We start from the raw sequence: 14,462 nt of genomic DNA, 5'->3' as shown, positions 1-14,462 counted from the left end.
CTGCTTACTAATTATATGACTTTATTCAAGTAATTTAAAGTTTCTAAGCCTTAGTATCTTCATCTGTAAAAGAAAATAATAATAAAACCTGTATTCTAAGACTGTTGAAATTAGTAAATTATATATATATATATATAAAATACCAGTTCCTGATACATAGAAGGAAGAAGTCAATAAATAATAACCTATAATTATCTTTCAGTCAGATAAATGACTTGATATTGGTGATAATGATGATGTGTAGAGGTTAAGAAAATCAATATTCTCTCTCTCTCAGATCTTAGAACTTCTGAAACTAGCTTATACTCTGAGGTGACGGTGGGGTACTTTTACTTTCTAGAAAGTAGTTGGTGTTTGGAGGGCAGTAGTGGCAGGAGCAGAGGAAGAAGGTAAATCACCTACTGTGATTTTGTCTTACATTTATTAATCTTTGGGCTCTACCTTTCATCACCTTTCTATTTTGTGTGCCTAATAGCAAGCATCATATAATCTAATGGTTCACACAATGGGATTTAAAATACATGTAGAAATATTGTGTCATTTTCAGAAAACATTTGGATAGTTAAAATATACTTATAACTCTGATTTTTTTTTCTTTCCTCTTAAGCTGAGCCATTATCTGGATATTGTGGAAGTAAACATTGCTCACCAGATCTCTTTACGTTCAGAAGCATTTTTTCATGCAATGACCTCTCAACACGAATTGCAGGACTACCTCAAGAAAACTTCCCAGGCTGTAAAAATGCTTCGAGATAAAATTGCACAGATTGATAAAGTAATGTGTGAAGGATCACTACACATTTTAAGACTGGCACTTACCAGAAATAATTGTGTTAAAGTATACAATAAACTGAAGTTAATGGCCACTGTACACCAGACTCAGCCTACAGTACAGGTGTTGTTATCTACTTCTGAATTTGTTGGAGCATTGGACTTAATAGCAACAACACAAGAGGTTCTACAGCAAGAACTTCAGGGCATTCATAGCTTCCGGTATGTCCATTAAGTAAGCCATTAGAAATAGTGTTAAATTTTCAAAGGATAAATTTTAGTGTGTAATGAAAACTGAAAAAGTATGAGTGTATTTAGAATTACATGGGTATTTTTTTCTTCTAGATTGACCTGTTTAATATTATCATTCTAAAATTTTAGTCTTACCCTAAAATCATAAGGACCAATATTTACACAGATATTTGGATCAGTTCCGTTTAGTTGCTCAGTCGTGTCCAACTCTTTGCGACCCCATGAACCGCAGCACGCCAGGCCTCCCTGTTCATCACCAACTCCCAGAGTTTACCCAAACTCATGTCCATTGAGTTGGTGATGCCATCCAACCATCTCATCCTCTGTTGTCCCCTTCTCCTCCCGCCTTCAATCTTTCCCAACATCAGGGTCTTTTCAAATGAGGCATCTCTTCACATCAGGTGGCCAAAATATTGGAGTTTCATCTTCAACATCAGTCCTTCCAATGAACACCCAGGACTGATTTCCTTAAGGATGGACTGGTTGGATCTCCTTGCAGTCCAAGGGACTCTCAAGAGTCTTCTCCAATACCACAGTTCAAAAGCATCAATTCTTTGGCACTCAGGTTTCTTTATAGTCCAACTCTCACGTCCATACATGACTACTGGAAAACCATAGCCTGGACTAGATGGACCATTGTTGGCAAAGTAATGTCTCTGCTTTTTAATATGCTGTCTAGGTTGGTCATAACTTTTCTTCCAAGGAGTAAACATCTTTTAATTCCATGGCTGCAGTCAGCATCTGCAGTGATTTTGGAGCCCAAAAAAATAAGTCGGCCACTATTTCCACTGTTTCCCTATCTATTTGCCATGAAGTGAAGGGACCGGATGTCATGATCTTAGTTTTCTGAATGTTGAGCTTTAAGCCAACTTTTTCACTCTCCACTTTCACTTTCATCAAGAGGCTCTTTAGTTCCTCTTCACTTTCTGCCATAAGTGTAGTGTCATCTGCATATCTGAGGTTATTGATATTTCTCTCGGCAGTCTTGATTCCAGCTTGTGCTTCATCCAGCCCAGCGTTTCTCATGATGTACTCTGCATATAAGTTAAATAAGCAGGGTGACAATATACAGCCTTGACGTACTCCTTTTCCTATTTGGAACCAGTCTGTTGTTCCATGTCAAGTTCTAACTGATGCTTCCTGACCTACATCCAGATTTCTCAAGAGGCAGGTCAGGTGGTCTGATGAACAATGGATGGAGGTTTGTGACATTGTACAGGAGATAGGAATCAAGACCATCCCCAAGAAAAAGAAATGCAAAAAAGCAAAATGGCTGTTTGAGGAGGCCTTGCAAATAGCTGTGAAAAGAAGACAAGCAAAAAGCAAAGGAGAAAAGGAAAGATATACCCGTTTGAATGCAGAGTTCCAAAGAATAGCAAGGAGAGATAAGAAAGCCTTCCTCAGCTATCAGTGCAAAGAAATAGAGGAAAACAATAGAATGGGAAAGACTAGGGATCTCTTCAAGAAAATTAGAGATAGCAAGGGAATATTTCATGCAAAGATGGGCTCAATAAAGGACAGAAATGGTATGGACCTAACAGAAGCAGAAGATATTAAGAAGAGGTGACAAGAATACACAGAAGAACTGTACAAAAGAGATCTTCACGACCCAGATAATCACGATGGTGTGATCACTGACCTAGAGCCAGACATCCTGGAATGTGAAGTCAAGTGGGCCTTAGGAAGCATCACTATGAACAAAGCTAGTGGAGATGATGGAATTCCAGTTGAGCTATTTCAGATCCTGAAAGACGATGCTGTGAAAGTGCTGCACTCAATATGCCAGCAAATTTGGAAAACTCAGCGCTGGCCACAGGACTGGAAAAGGTCAGTTTTCATTCCAATCCCAAAGAAAGGCAATGCCAAAGAATGCTGAAACTACCGCACAGTTGCTCTCATCTCACATACTAGTAAAGTAATGCTCAAAATTCTCCAAGTCAGGGTTCAACGATACGCGAACCATGAACCTCCAGATGTTCAAGCTGGTTTTAGAAAAGGCAGAGGAACCAGAGACCAAATTGCCAAGATTCGCTGGATCATCGAAAAGCGAGAGAGTTCCAGAAAAACATTTATTTCTGCTTTATTGACTATGCCAAAACCTTTGACTGTGTGGATCACAATAACCTGTGGAAAATTCTGAAAGAGATATTTGCATAAAGAAGTAAAATTCTCTAGTAGATGAAATTGATAAAAGGCCAGTCACAACTTTGAAACCGATAACATTTTAAAAATGTTGAAATAGCTTTGTGTCAAAGTAGAGAAAGTGGAGAAAGGAATACCACTTCATTTTAAAAGCTATTGAATAAATTTTAAATTAGATAATTATTCAAATTCATGTCTAATTTGCAGTCTGTCACATTGCAAAAAATTTCACATGATGGTGGAAGATACCCAATTTCTTTTGAGGCTTTATTTTGAAAATACCTTTAAAATTAGGATTTTAGTTATTTTATGTTTGATCATGTTAGATATTTAATTTGCAGATCAGACCAGTTATAAGTCATCAAAATTTCTTGATATATTCTGAAAACCTTCAGAATATATTACATTATAGAGCACATCTTCCATAAAACTTCTCTGTAGTCACTCAATGGTGTAAGATTTAGGTGGGTATCCCAGCAGATAGGACTTCAACAAGGACTTTGCAGGCCTGCTTAACTGAATGAAATCTTCAATATGGGCTTCCTTGGTGGCTCAGCTGGTAAAGAATCAGCCTGCAATGCAGGAGACCATGGTGCGATTCCTGGGAGGTATAGGCTACCTACTCGAGTATTCTTGGGCTTCCCTGATGTCTCAGACGGTAAAGAATCTGTCTGCAATGTGGGAGACCTGGGTTCGATTCCTGGGTTGGGAAGATCCTCTGGAGAAGTGAACAGCTACCCACTCCAGTATTCTGACCTGGGGATTTCCATGGACAGAGGAGCCTGGCAGGCTACAGTCCATGGGGTCAGAAAGAGTCAGACACAACTGAGCGACTTTCACTTTATCTTAAATATAAAATTATTTTAATTGAATTATAAGTTCTTACTAAGAGTGTGTAATTGGAATATTTATTTAGAAAGCACTTTAAAAAAATTGGCCCAAATTTAATTATGCAAGTGAATGATTGATTCATTTATTTTAGAAATGGTAATTGATCATCTGTTACATGAGAGACACCTGGCAGAATGCTGGGACTATAGCCATGAACAAAGCAGAGATGCTTCCTATTCTGTTTCTGCAATTTATTTGTCAGTAGGGATACAGAAATTACTAGGTAGTTATGATATGGTGCAGTACAGTATGATGATGAGTGTACAGATTGCTATGGAGTTTAACCTTAGGGGAAAAACCTTCTCCAGACATTTATGTTTACAGAAGTTTGGATTATAGATCTCTTTGAAAATGTATTTTAAGCTGTGGTCAGACCTTCTTTCCATAAAAGTATACCTGTATGTAATATTTTGCAATCAGTTTTGGGTGGTTTGTAGTCCTTTGGAGTCTACTTTGAATTTCTCAGCATGGGAACCCAGGGTGACTAAATGATTTTTCAGTTCAGTTCAGTTCAGTCGCTCGGTCGTGTCCGACTCTTTGCGACCCCATGAATCGCAGCACGCCAGGCCTCCCTGTCCATCACCAACTTCTGGAGTTTCCCCTTTACCTCTGAAATTTTAAATATTTCTCTTTTAAATGTGTGCATGGAATATGTTTTTAAAATTAATAATTTTGTCAGTATTTTAGCAAGATGGACTTCTGTAATAACAGAAGCTGTTTTTCACTTGTCACTACTATATAATTAAAATGTTGATGAATATTAGCAACTGATTCTACAAAGTAGAATGCTTCATCCTCTGAACAGAGAAATAGAAACAAAGATTAAATGCTTGGCTGCTGAACGCAAATTGTGAAACTATTCTAATTTTTACTCCAAAGGTCATGCAGTTTATCTCATTTTCTTGACTCATAAGTTTATGCCCAATAATATTGATTAAAAGTATAGTTATCCAAAGCTATCTGGAAAATATTTAAGAACAGGGTTGAATATTTATTCCTAGTAGATTATGATTTATTGGAAGGCAAAGTGAAAATTTTATAATCTTGTAATCATCTTGAGCTGGAATGCAAGGAAGAGTTTACCTTTATTTTCAGGCTCACTTTTTTGGTTTGTATCATAACTCAGAGGACAAAATATTCTTCATAAAAAAGGGCATATAATTTTTTAAAGACTTTCAAATATTCTAGTTGTCTACCTTTTGCTCATGTATCTTTCTAATATTTTTTAAGACCTGCTCTTTTATAAAGAGCATTTATTCTTCACATAAAATATATACGAAAATATATTTGATCCTTGACATATTGCAGGTTTCGTGTAGAAAAGATTTAGTTATGTTGAAATTCAGGGGTATAATGTTATTTGCTCTGTCTTATTGTAAAGGTTTATGTAGAACCTCTTCTCAGTTTTCACCATTGTTAGTTTTTTTTGTTACTACTTACTACCACCACCACTATAAAACCCAAGAACATTTTTTGAATACTTTGGTATTCTGTACAAGATACTATGCTAAGAATATTGTATGTATTGATATTATTTGATGCCACTCCCCACTCCAGAAAACCCCTCTGAGATAGTCTTGCCTCATTTTAATAGATAAGAACAATAAAGCATTGAAAATCTTAGATAACTTGTTGCAAGTTATACAAATAACTTGCTCCAAGTCATAGAGCACATTATAAAACAGTCGAGTCAAAATTCAGTCAAGATCTCATTGGGCCCAAGAATTATGTATACTTTTTAATATATTTCATTGAGGTTTTATAGGATCTCAGATAGATCACTCTGAACATCAGTGCTAATTTTCTAGTGCAAGAGGTGTTAAACTGTGGGCAATTTACAGATTTGCTAAGCGAGAAACCTACCATAGTAATAGATTTTAGGATAAAAATTAATGCAACTAGTTTTTCTAGTTGTTTGCCGCCGCCTTTTTCTTTTTGAAAGAAAAGGTGGGAAACATTCAGAGTTAATTACAGGTTCCAGTTTACTGTAACAAGATTCTATTGATCAGAGAGGCCACCTTAGGATTCCACTTAAGGGATTTTTATTGTTGGAAGTATTAAAAGGTATTTAATATCTTGTTTGCTCCTGATATGGTCTTACATAATTTAGATTTTCAAAACATTGTAACATAAAAACATCCACATTGTATGCTCTGAGATGAAGTCAAAACAACAAATTTCCTGCTATTTGATGAAAATAGTATTACTGCTGGGTTTATTGATATGTAAGTTTTTCTGATAAAAGCAGCACAGAAGTCATTGTTGTGAACCCACAGCTTAGTAGAAGAGTTGAATTCATGTACAAATTGAGGCATATTAAAGTAGCAAGTATTAGAATTGCTCTGATTTATTTAGGTGGATATATGGACCTGTGTATGTTTTTAGAAAGGTATTTTTAGTTATTTGTCATTTCAGTATATTTCTTCCACCACTCTTAATTACTGCGTGTGATTATTAGGATGATGATGTTGCTTTTGTTGTTCAGTCATGTCCAACTCTGTGATCTCATGGACTGCATCATGCCAGGCTCCTCTGTCTTCCACTGTGTCCTGGAGTTTGCTCAAATTCATGTCCATTAAGTTGGTGATGCTATCTAACCATCTCATCCTCTGCTGCCCACTTCTTCTCATACTTTTAAAATGAACTGTTAACGGATCTGTCTTTAAATATTTTAGGTAAGGTTAATAATGTTCAGTACAATTGCATCTATTGATAAAGTAGTCAAAAATATTGTAAACACAGAGCAAGGACGAAAAGGTGAATCTTATAAAACCTTATAATTCTAAAAGTTTTGTTTAAGGATTCACTTAAATCTATTAACATATGTTATCTTATACCTGTGAGTACATAATAAATATTATTTGATACTAGTATTGAAATTCATATCTGTTCTTCTTTATTTATCAGACTTTAAAATTAAGAGGCATAGAAATGAAAGTACTTAGTAAATAACTAAAATATAGTAGTATCTGAGGTTGAATAGAACTTCACATTTAAATTATTATGCTGAATATCACTAGATGCAGTCCTCTGGACTTCCTACCATAATTATTTGTTGGGATTTGCTGAGGACTGCTTATACCTGAAGGTAACACATACTTGAGTGGTAACCTCTAGTCTACATTCAAAAGGAATTTATGATCTTTATAAAAATTGATAACCAAGCATTGTTAAAGTTCTGTGTGGATTTATATCCTACCCTATTACTACTTTTTAAAAAGCTTGTTGAAAACTGAAACATACACAAAAATAGAGGAAATTATATGGAGAGTTGTATGAAGCTGGGTAAACTGCATATCACCTGCGAATTATCAGCTCATGGCCAACTTTGTTTTCTCCGTATTCCTCCCCGATTCTTGGATTATTTTGAAACAAATCCAAAATATCATTTCATTTCATCCATAAATATTCCATTATGTATCTTTGAAAGATAGGATCTTTAAAAACATAATTCTAATATCATTTATAGTTTCAAATAGCTAGTCAGTGTTCAAATTTTCCTACTTCTCAAAATTCTTTTCATAGTGTATTTGTTGAAATAGGTCCAAAATATAACTATATATTACAATTGATTGATATATTTCAAGTGTCTTTTGATATTGTTCTCCATTCTTCTCATTTTTCCCCTTTCAAAATATTTATTGAAGAAATTATCTTTGTAGTGCTTCTCACAGTCTGGATTTTGCCAACTTCATCCACATGTTTATTAGCAGGTTTCCTTTTGCCTATACTTTCTATAAGCTTATAGTTAGATTTAAAGGCTTGATCAAGTTTAAGTTTTTCTTAGAAATCATATATCTGGTTGTCTCTTTTTATGATATTAGCAGCCATTTGATGATCATTGCCTAGATTTATCATCTCATTGTTGGTTGCAAATCATGATATTCTAATTCTAAACTTCCTTATTCATTTATTAATGGAATATTTCTGTAAAGCCATATTTCTCCATAACAATTATTTGTTAATTCTGAAGGACAATTCTTACAAGGATAGGCAAGATAAATTCTAGGTTCTTTTCCTTTATCTGGTAGTTTTTGAAATAATGAATTGAAAATCTCAGTTCAGTTCAGTTCAGTCGCTCAGTTGTGTCCGACTCTTTGCGACCCCATGAATCACAGCACGCCAGGCCTCCCTGTCTATCACCAACTCCTGGAGTTCACTCAGACTCACGTCCATCGAGTCGGTGATGCCATCCAGCCATCTCATCCTCTGTCATCCCCTTCTCCTCCTGCCCCTAATCCCTCCCAGCATCAGAGTCTTTTCCAATGAGTCAACTCTTCGCATGAGGTGGCCAAAGTACTGGAGTTTCAGCTTTAGCATCATTCCTTCCAAAGAACACCCAGGGCTGGTCTCCTTTAGAATGGACTGGTTGGATCTCCTTGCACCCGAAAGGACTCTCAAGAGTCTTCTCCAACACCACAGTTCAAAAGCATCAATTCTTCGGTGCTCATCCTTCTTCACAGTCCAACTCTCACATCCATACATGACCACAGGAAAAACCATAGCCTTGACTAGACGGACCTTTGTTGGCAAAGTAATGTCTCTGCTTTTCAATATACTATCTAGGTTGGTCATAACTTTCCTTCCAAGGAGTAAGTGTCTTTTAATTTCATGGCTGCAGTCACCATCTACAGTGATTTTGGAGCCCCCCAAAATCAAGTCTGACACTGTTTCCACTGTTTCCCCATCTATTTCCCATGTAGTGATGGGACCGGATGCCATGATCTTCGTTTTCTGAATGTTGAGCTTTAAGCCAACTTTTTCACTCTCCACTTTCACTTTCATCAAGAGGCTCTTTAGTTCCTCTTCACTTTCTGCCATAAGGGTGGTGTCATCTGCATATCTGAGGTTATTGATATTTCTCCTGACAGTCTTGATTCCGGCTTGTGCTTCTAGCCCAGCGTTTCTCATGATGTACTCTGCATATAAGTTAAATAAGCAGGGTGACAATATACAGCCTTGACGTACTCCTTTTCCTATTTGGAACTAGTCTGTTGTTCCATGTTCAGTTTTAACTGTCGCTTCCTAACCTGCATACGGATTTCTCAAGAGGCAGGTCAGGTGGTCTGGTATTCCCATCTCTTTCAGAATTTTCCACAGTTTATTGTGATCCACACAGTCAAAGGCTTTGGCATAGTCAATAAAGCAGAAATAGATGTTTTTCTGGACCTCTCGCTTTTTCCATGATCCAGCCTAGCATCTTCCAAATGTTTTATAAGCACATGGTTTTATAAATGTTTGAAGTATCAATGTTTTTTTGTCTTTTTTTTAAACTTTATTTATTGGCTGTGCTGAGTCTTTGTTACTGAGTGAGTTTTCTCTAGTTGTGAGTGGGGACTACTTTTCGTTGTGGTATGTGAGCTGCTCATTGCTATGGCTTCTCTTTTGAAGCACAGGATCTAGGACTCATGGGCTTCTGTAGCTGTTGCTCCCGGGCTCTAGAGCAGGCTCATGTTTGTTGCTTATGGGCTTAGTTCCTCTGTGGCATGTGGGATCCTCCTGGATCAGGGATTAAACCCATGTCTCCTGCACTGGCAAGAGGGTTCTTTATCATTGAGACACCAAGGAAGCCCCAAGTTTTTTCCTTTAAAAAATTTTCACTGGTATTCATTTTGTTCTTATATAGGAACCTCCTCAAATCCTTTTGATTCTTTGAGTAGTTGTTGATGGTTTTCTTACTTCATGTTATGACGGGATATTCATGTTACACTTTTATGTTCCAGATTTGCAAACTGCCATTTCTCTAAGGAGCCCTAGTTTTTTTTAGTAGGAAATGGTACTTAGAAATTATAGTCTAGGTGTTCCTTGTAGCAAGGTGTTCCTTGCTACACCTCTGATCAAAGGCTGATTGGTCATGATCGCCAAGCCTTTTTAGTGGGTAGAGCTAGAAAATAAAGTTTCCTTTTTAAAGAAAAAATATGAGTTTGTTCTAGGAATGTTCCAGGATGGTTCCACTGTGTACTGATAAATTTAGGACTGTAGAGTTTTTGTTTCTTCAAGTTTGCATATATATTTACCTTTCCAGCAGGCTAAAAACTGTGCTTCCTAATGACACCAACATAATTACTCATTTCTTTTATCCAACAATATACATAGAATCGGAGAAGGCATTGGCAACCCACTCCAGTACTCTTGCCTGGAAAATCCCATGGACGGAGGGGCCTGGTGGGCTACAGTCCATGGGGTCGCTAGGAGTCAAACACGACTGAGCGACTTCACTTTCACTTTTCACTTTCATGCCCTGGAGAAGGAAATGGCAACCCACTCCAGTGTTCTTGCCTGGAGAATCCCAGGGATGGGGGAGCCTGGTGGGCTGCCGTCTATGGGGTCGTACAGAGTAGGACACGACTGAAGCAACTTAGCAGCAGCAGCAGCATACATAGAATTGGGCTTCCCAGGTGATGCTAGTGGTAAAGAACCTGCCTGGCACTGTAGGAGATGTAAGAGACGCAGGTTTGATCCCTGAATTGGGAAGATCCCCTGGAGGAGGGCATGGCAACCAAGTCCAGTATTCTTGCCTGGAGAATCCTATGAACAGAGGAGCCTGGAGGGCTACGGTCCGTAGGGTTGCAGAGTTGGACACGACTGAAGTGACTTAGCACACACATACATAGAGTGCTCTCAGAACTAACAATAGTACTACTACAAACACATAGGATTTCTTTTTGTTTTTCTTAAGGTATATCCCTTATGGGATGAATGGATAAATTCCTATTTTAAAGTCACTTGAAATAATTTCCTCTTTTGTAGATTTGCCTCTAGTTTAATACATAGTTAAGCTCATTTATTTGATTTGCTTTTGATATTTAAGGGTTGCTGTTTTTAGGTGTAACATTGTTTTACAACTATGTTAAGTGGTTACATGGTTCCAAAGTCAAATCTATGAAAGAGAAGGTAATTCGGAGAAATTTTACTTCTGTCTTGGTCCCCTTCCTCTCTATCTACTCCTGTTAGTCATCATTTTAAAAAGTTTTAGTCTATATTTATCCATCTATCTGTCCTTCGTCTTAGATAAGCAATTGCATACTGTACATAGTTTTCTCCACCTTACTGTTTTTACCTTACATATACCCTGTAGATCATGCTATAGTACACATTCTCAATGGAGAATATCACCTCAGGGAGGGGAAATTGGTTCTTGAAGGGTAAAAAAAAGGTCTTGAATTTTACAATGGTTTGTTGTGCTCCAAAGGCCACGGTACCTAAACGGATATACAGTATATCTGTGATATTAAAATTTCATGGGGGATGATGAGGAATAAAAATGTCTAAAAGGATGTTTTGGGGAGGCAGTAATGACAAAAAGGTTGAGAAACTGCTCTGTAGCAGTATTTAGTATATTCAGTTCAGTTCAGTTGCTCAGTCGTGTCCGACTCTTTGCGATCCCATGAATTGATATTAATTGCAGGTTAATAGGGCCTTGCAGATTATATTTTGCAGATATATAGGGTCTGTTATGCCACTGTCTATGGGGTCACACAGAGTCGGACACGACTGAAGTGACTTAGCAGCAGCAGCAACAGCATGATATAACTAGCCTTCTGTTCGTCAGCATTTAGGTTGTTGCCATTCCTTTGCCATTATCAACAGTGCTGCAATGAATGTGCATTCTTTTGTATTTTTACCTATATACTTTTGAGACAGATTCTGAAAGTGAGATTCCTAGGTCAAAGGCTAATTGCCTCTGTAATTTTGCAGGACACTGTCAAATTCCTTTTATGGTAGTATTGTAGTTTATAATAGTGGATATGGTCTAAATTAGTTCATTATGACATGTCACCATTTATGAGAACCTTATTAGACTTCTAATTAGCTGTAAGAAATATAATTTTCATATTACAAAATGCAGATTTATATTATTTCACTCATACTTTTTCAAATTATCACTATACTACTACCATATGTTGTTCATAAACGAAAAGCAATGGATCTGTCTAAAAGGCCACATGCTTTAGACTAATTTTTTTAAATGTGCTGTATCTATCTGGTCATAGTCAGGACAGTTGCTGACATTGAGTTTGTTTTTCAAGTAAATGTAGCATAAGATTTTAAAATGTTTTTTATTTAATTATAAATGTTTAAATTTAAGAGAAATTTCACTTAAGTTTTGAAATGCTTTGTACCAATTAGATTACCTGGTTTTCTTCAACCCATTGTTTTCATGAAACTATTCGATTGTATGGCAAAAATCCCTTTGGATATTAAGATATTCATCCTTAGTTCCCTTAAGAGCAGGGATTAACTACATGGAACCCTTCTTGTCATTTGGACCATACGTGTTTTTTCCAGGGAAAAGGTTCCACATTTTTTTAGTAATACTTCCCCTTATCACCCCCACAATTTGGCTCAAGTTAGAGTCCCTCTCACTTTAACCCTAACTAGCATCTGCAAATATTAAAGAGATAGGTTAAAAAGGAACATTATATTTTATGAGAAAAAGTTCCAGGGATAGATTGTAGCTCAGTATTTTTATTTTTTCATTCTTATATTCTGATGACTTTCAGTTTAATGGCCTGAGGGATGTTGCACAGTAACTCAAACTGATTGTGACAGAGATTAATTGAATCAGTCTGTCCCTATAGTTCTTCAGGTATTTATGTATACCCAGAACAGGGCCTGCTACACAGTATGTGCTTATATTTATTGCATAAATAAATGACTGAGGAGTTACTGACATTTATATTCAGTAAGTGGTTAATGAGGAAAGGATTTTAGAATATATGATTACTTCGTCTGTGCAAAAAGGACTAAAAAAACAGTCATGAAGTTTTATAGAACCAGGTTTCCTATAGCATATTTAACTGTTTGGAGGTTAAAGATATAAAAGGAAAAATAGAATTTGGGAGACAATGTGAAACTGTCACAGTTATTTTTGTTAAGTTAAAAGACTTCATTTTATTAAAATGTCACCTTGTTGCACAAGTACTATCAGCTAGAAAACTTTTGCTGCCTAGTTGATCCCTTGATTTTGGAGTAAATATGGGTTTTTAGTAAATGTAGGTAACATGTCCCTCTTCCTTTGTAGGCATTTGGGATCACAGCTTTGTGAATTAGAAAAACTGATAGATAAAATGATGATTGCAGAATTTTCTACTTATTCTCACAGTGACTTAAATAGACCATTGGAAGATGACTGTCACATTTTAGAAGAGGTATGTCCTTTGAACTCTAGAATGAAATTGATCTCATTGCTTAGTGTTATTTCCTAACGCCTTAGTATAGAACATTCTTCTTAGGTTATAGTGGGCAAAATTATCTTCAGTATCAGTCTGTGTGAGACCTATGAAATCTTTGACTATGTGACTTTAGAAAGCACTATACTTGTTTATTAACCTTTGAAATTAGAGAATAAATAATTTTATAGCTTAATTAAAAATGGAAATTAAAGTCTTTATATAGCTTATAACCCAAGTTCCAAATGTAGATATAGGATGATTAACTTATATCCTTGTGTATGCATGTAGTGGAGTGTGTCTTATATAAAAAGTGATCGTTATTGTATGGTATTTTACCTGTCATTCACATTCACTGAGCACCTGTTATGAACATATTTTATGCATGTGCATGCACAAATGCATCATATTTGGTAATTTATTTGGTAACTTCTTAATGCTGATTATTGCCAAGAACTATTAATAGTAAAGAATCCAAAAAGCCCTGATAGCAGCCTAATCAGTTAAAGAGATTTTTGTGTTAGCAGTTAATTCTCCACAAATAATCCAGGTCATCATTCCAGTGTTGTAGACCACTAATTTAAAAGCACAGGACTTATAGAGTATTTATTAGTCATCAGGGTTTGAGAAGAATACTTTCTAGCTTCTTATTGAAACTAGACTAAAATATATTGTTCTGCCCCCAAACCAGCTTCATTTGATCCGCTGTAGTAGGATGGGATTTGACTGTTTTAGAATAATGACTGCAAAAATCTGATGACAAGATTGCTTTGGAAAAGGGTTTTTAAGGCTTCTAGAAAATACCATATGCAATATAGAAATTTCAGGGTTAAACAATTGATTATTTCTACTTCTAAGTGAGATTATTTTGTACTTAAATTGTGACATTGTATACCCTTTTGTTTTACTAGGAAAGACTAATCTCTCTTGTATTTGGACTTTTAAAACAAAGAAAACTTAATTTTTTAGAAATATATAGTGAAGAAATGATTATTACAGCAAAGAATATCATTAAACAGGTAATTGTACTTTTTTATTTTATAAATTTTGGTCTAGAATCTTTTGTGAAGTTTATTTTTACATGATCTTGTAATATATGCAGTATCATAATATTTTCTCATTTATTAAAAAAATTTAAATATAGAAAACCAGAACAAAGAAAAATATAGCCCAGCTAGTCAAAAAGATTATCATTTGACTATTTAAAAGTGTAAGTAGTTACTCGTGTTTTTC

The 14,462-nt window shown here is 35.9% G+C and overlaps 1 protein-coding gene across 4 annotated transcripts in view; it reads left to right on the top strand.

Annotated features, from left to right (window-relative positions):
* Positions 1-14,462, top strand: part of VPS54 (VPS54, GARP complex subunit) — a 102,611-nt gene that overhangs the window by 39,672 nt on the left and 48,477 nt on the right. For all 4 annotated transcript variants that reach the window (XR_003513392.1, XM_027555622.1, XM_027555621.1 and 1 more), the window contains exons 7-9: positions 608-993; positions 13,082-13,208; positions 14,141-14,248. Coding sequence is in view for 3 of the 4 variants with exons in the window: in XM_027555622.1 (XP_027411423.1) it covers positions 608-993; positions 13,082-13,208; positions 14,141-14,248 (621 nt within the window). In the remaining variant the exon portion in view is untranslated. The remainder of the gene's footprint in view (positions 1-607; positions 994-13,081; positions 13,209-14,140; positions 14,249-14,462) is intronic.

The sequence above is a fragment of the Bos indicus x Bos taurus genome, chromosome 11 (assembly GCF_003369695.1).
Source record: "Bos indicus x Bos taurus breed Angus x Brahman F1 hybrid chromosome 11, Bos_hybrid_MaternalHap_v2.0, whole genome shotgun sequence".
Lineage (NCBI taxonomy): Eukaryota > Metazoa > Chordata > Mammalia > Artiodactyla > Bovidae > Bos > Bos indicus x Bos taurus.
The sequence above is the reverse complement of the archived record's forward strand: the minus strand, read 5'-3'. Positions and strand labels throughout refer to the sequence as shown.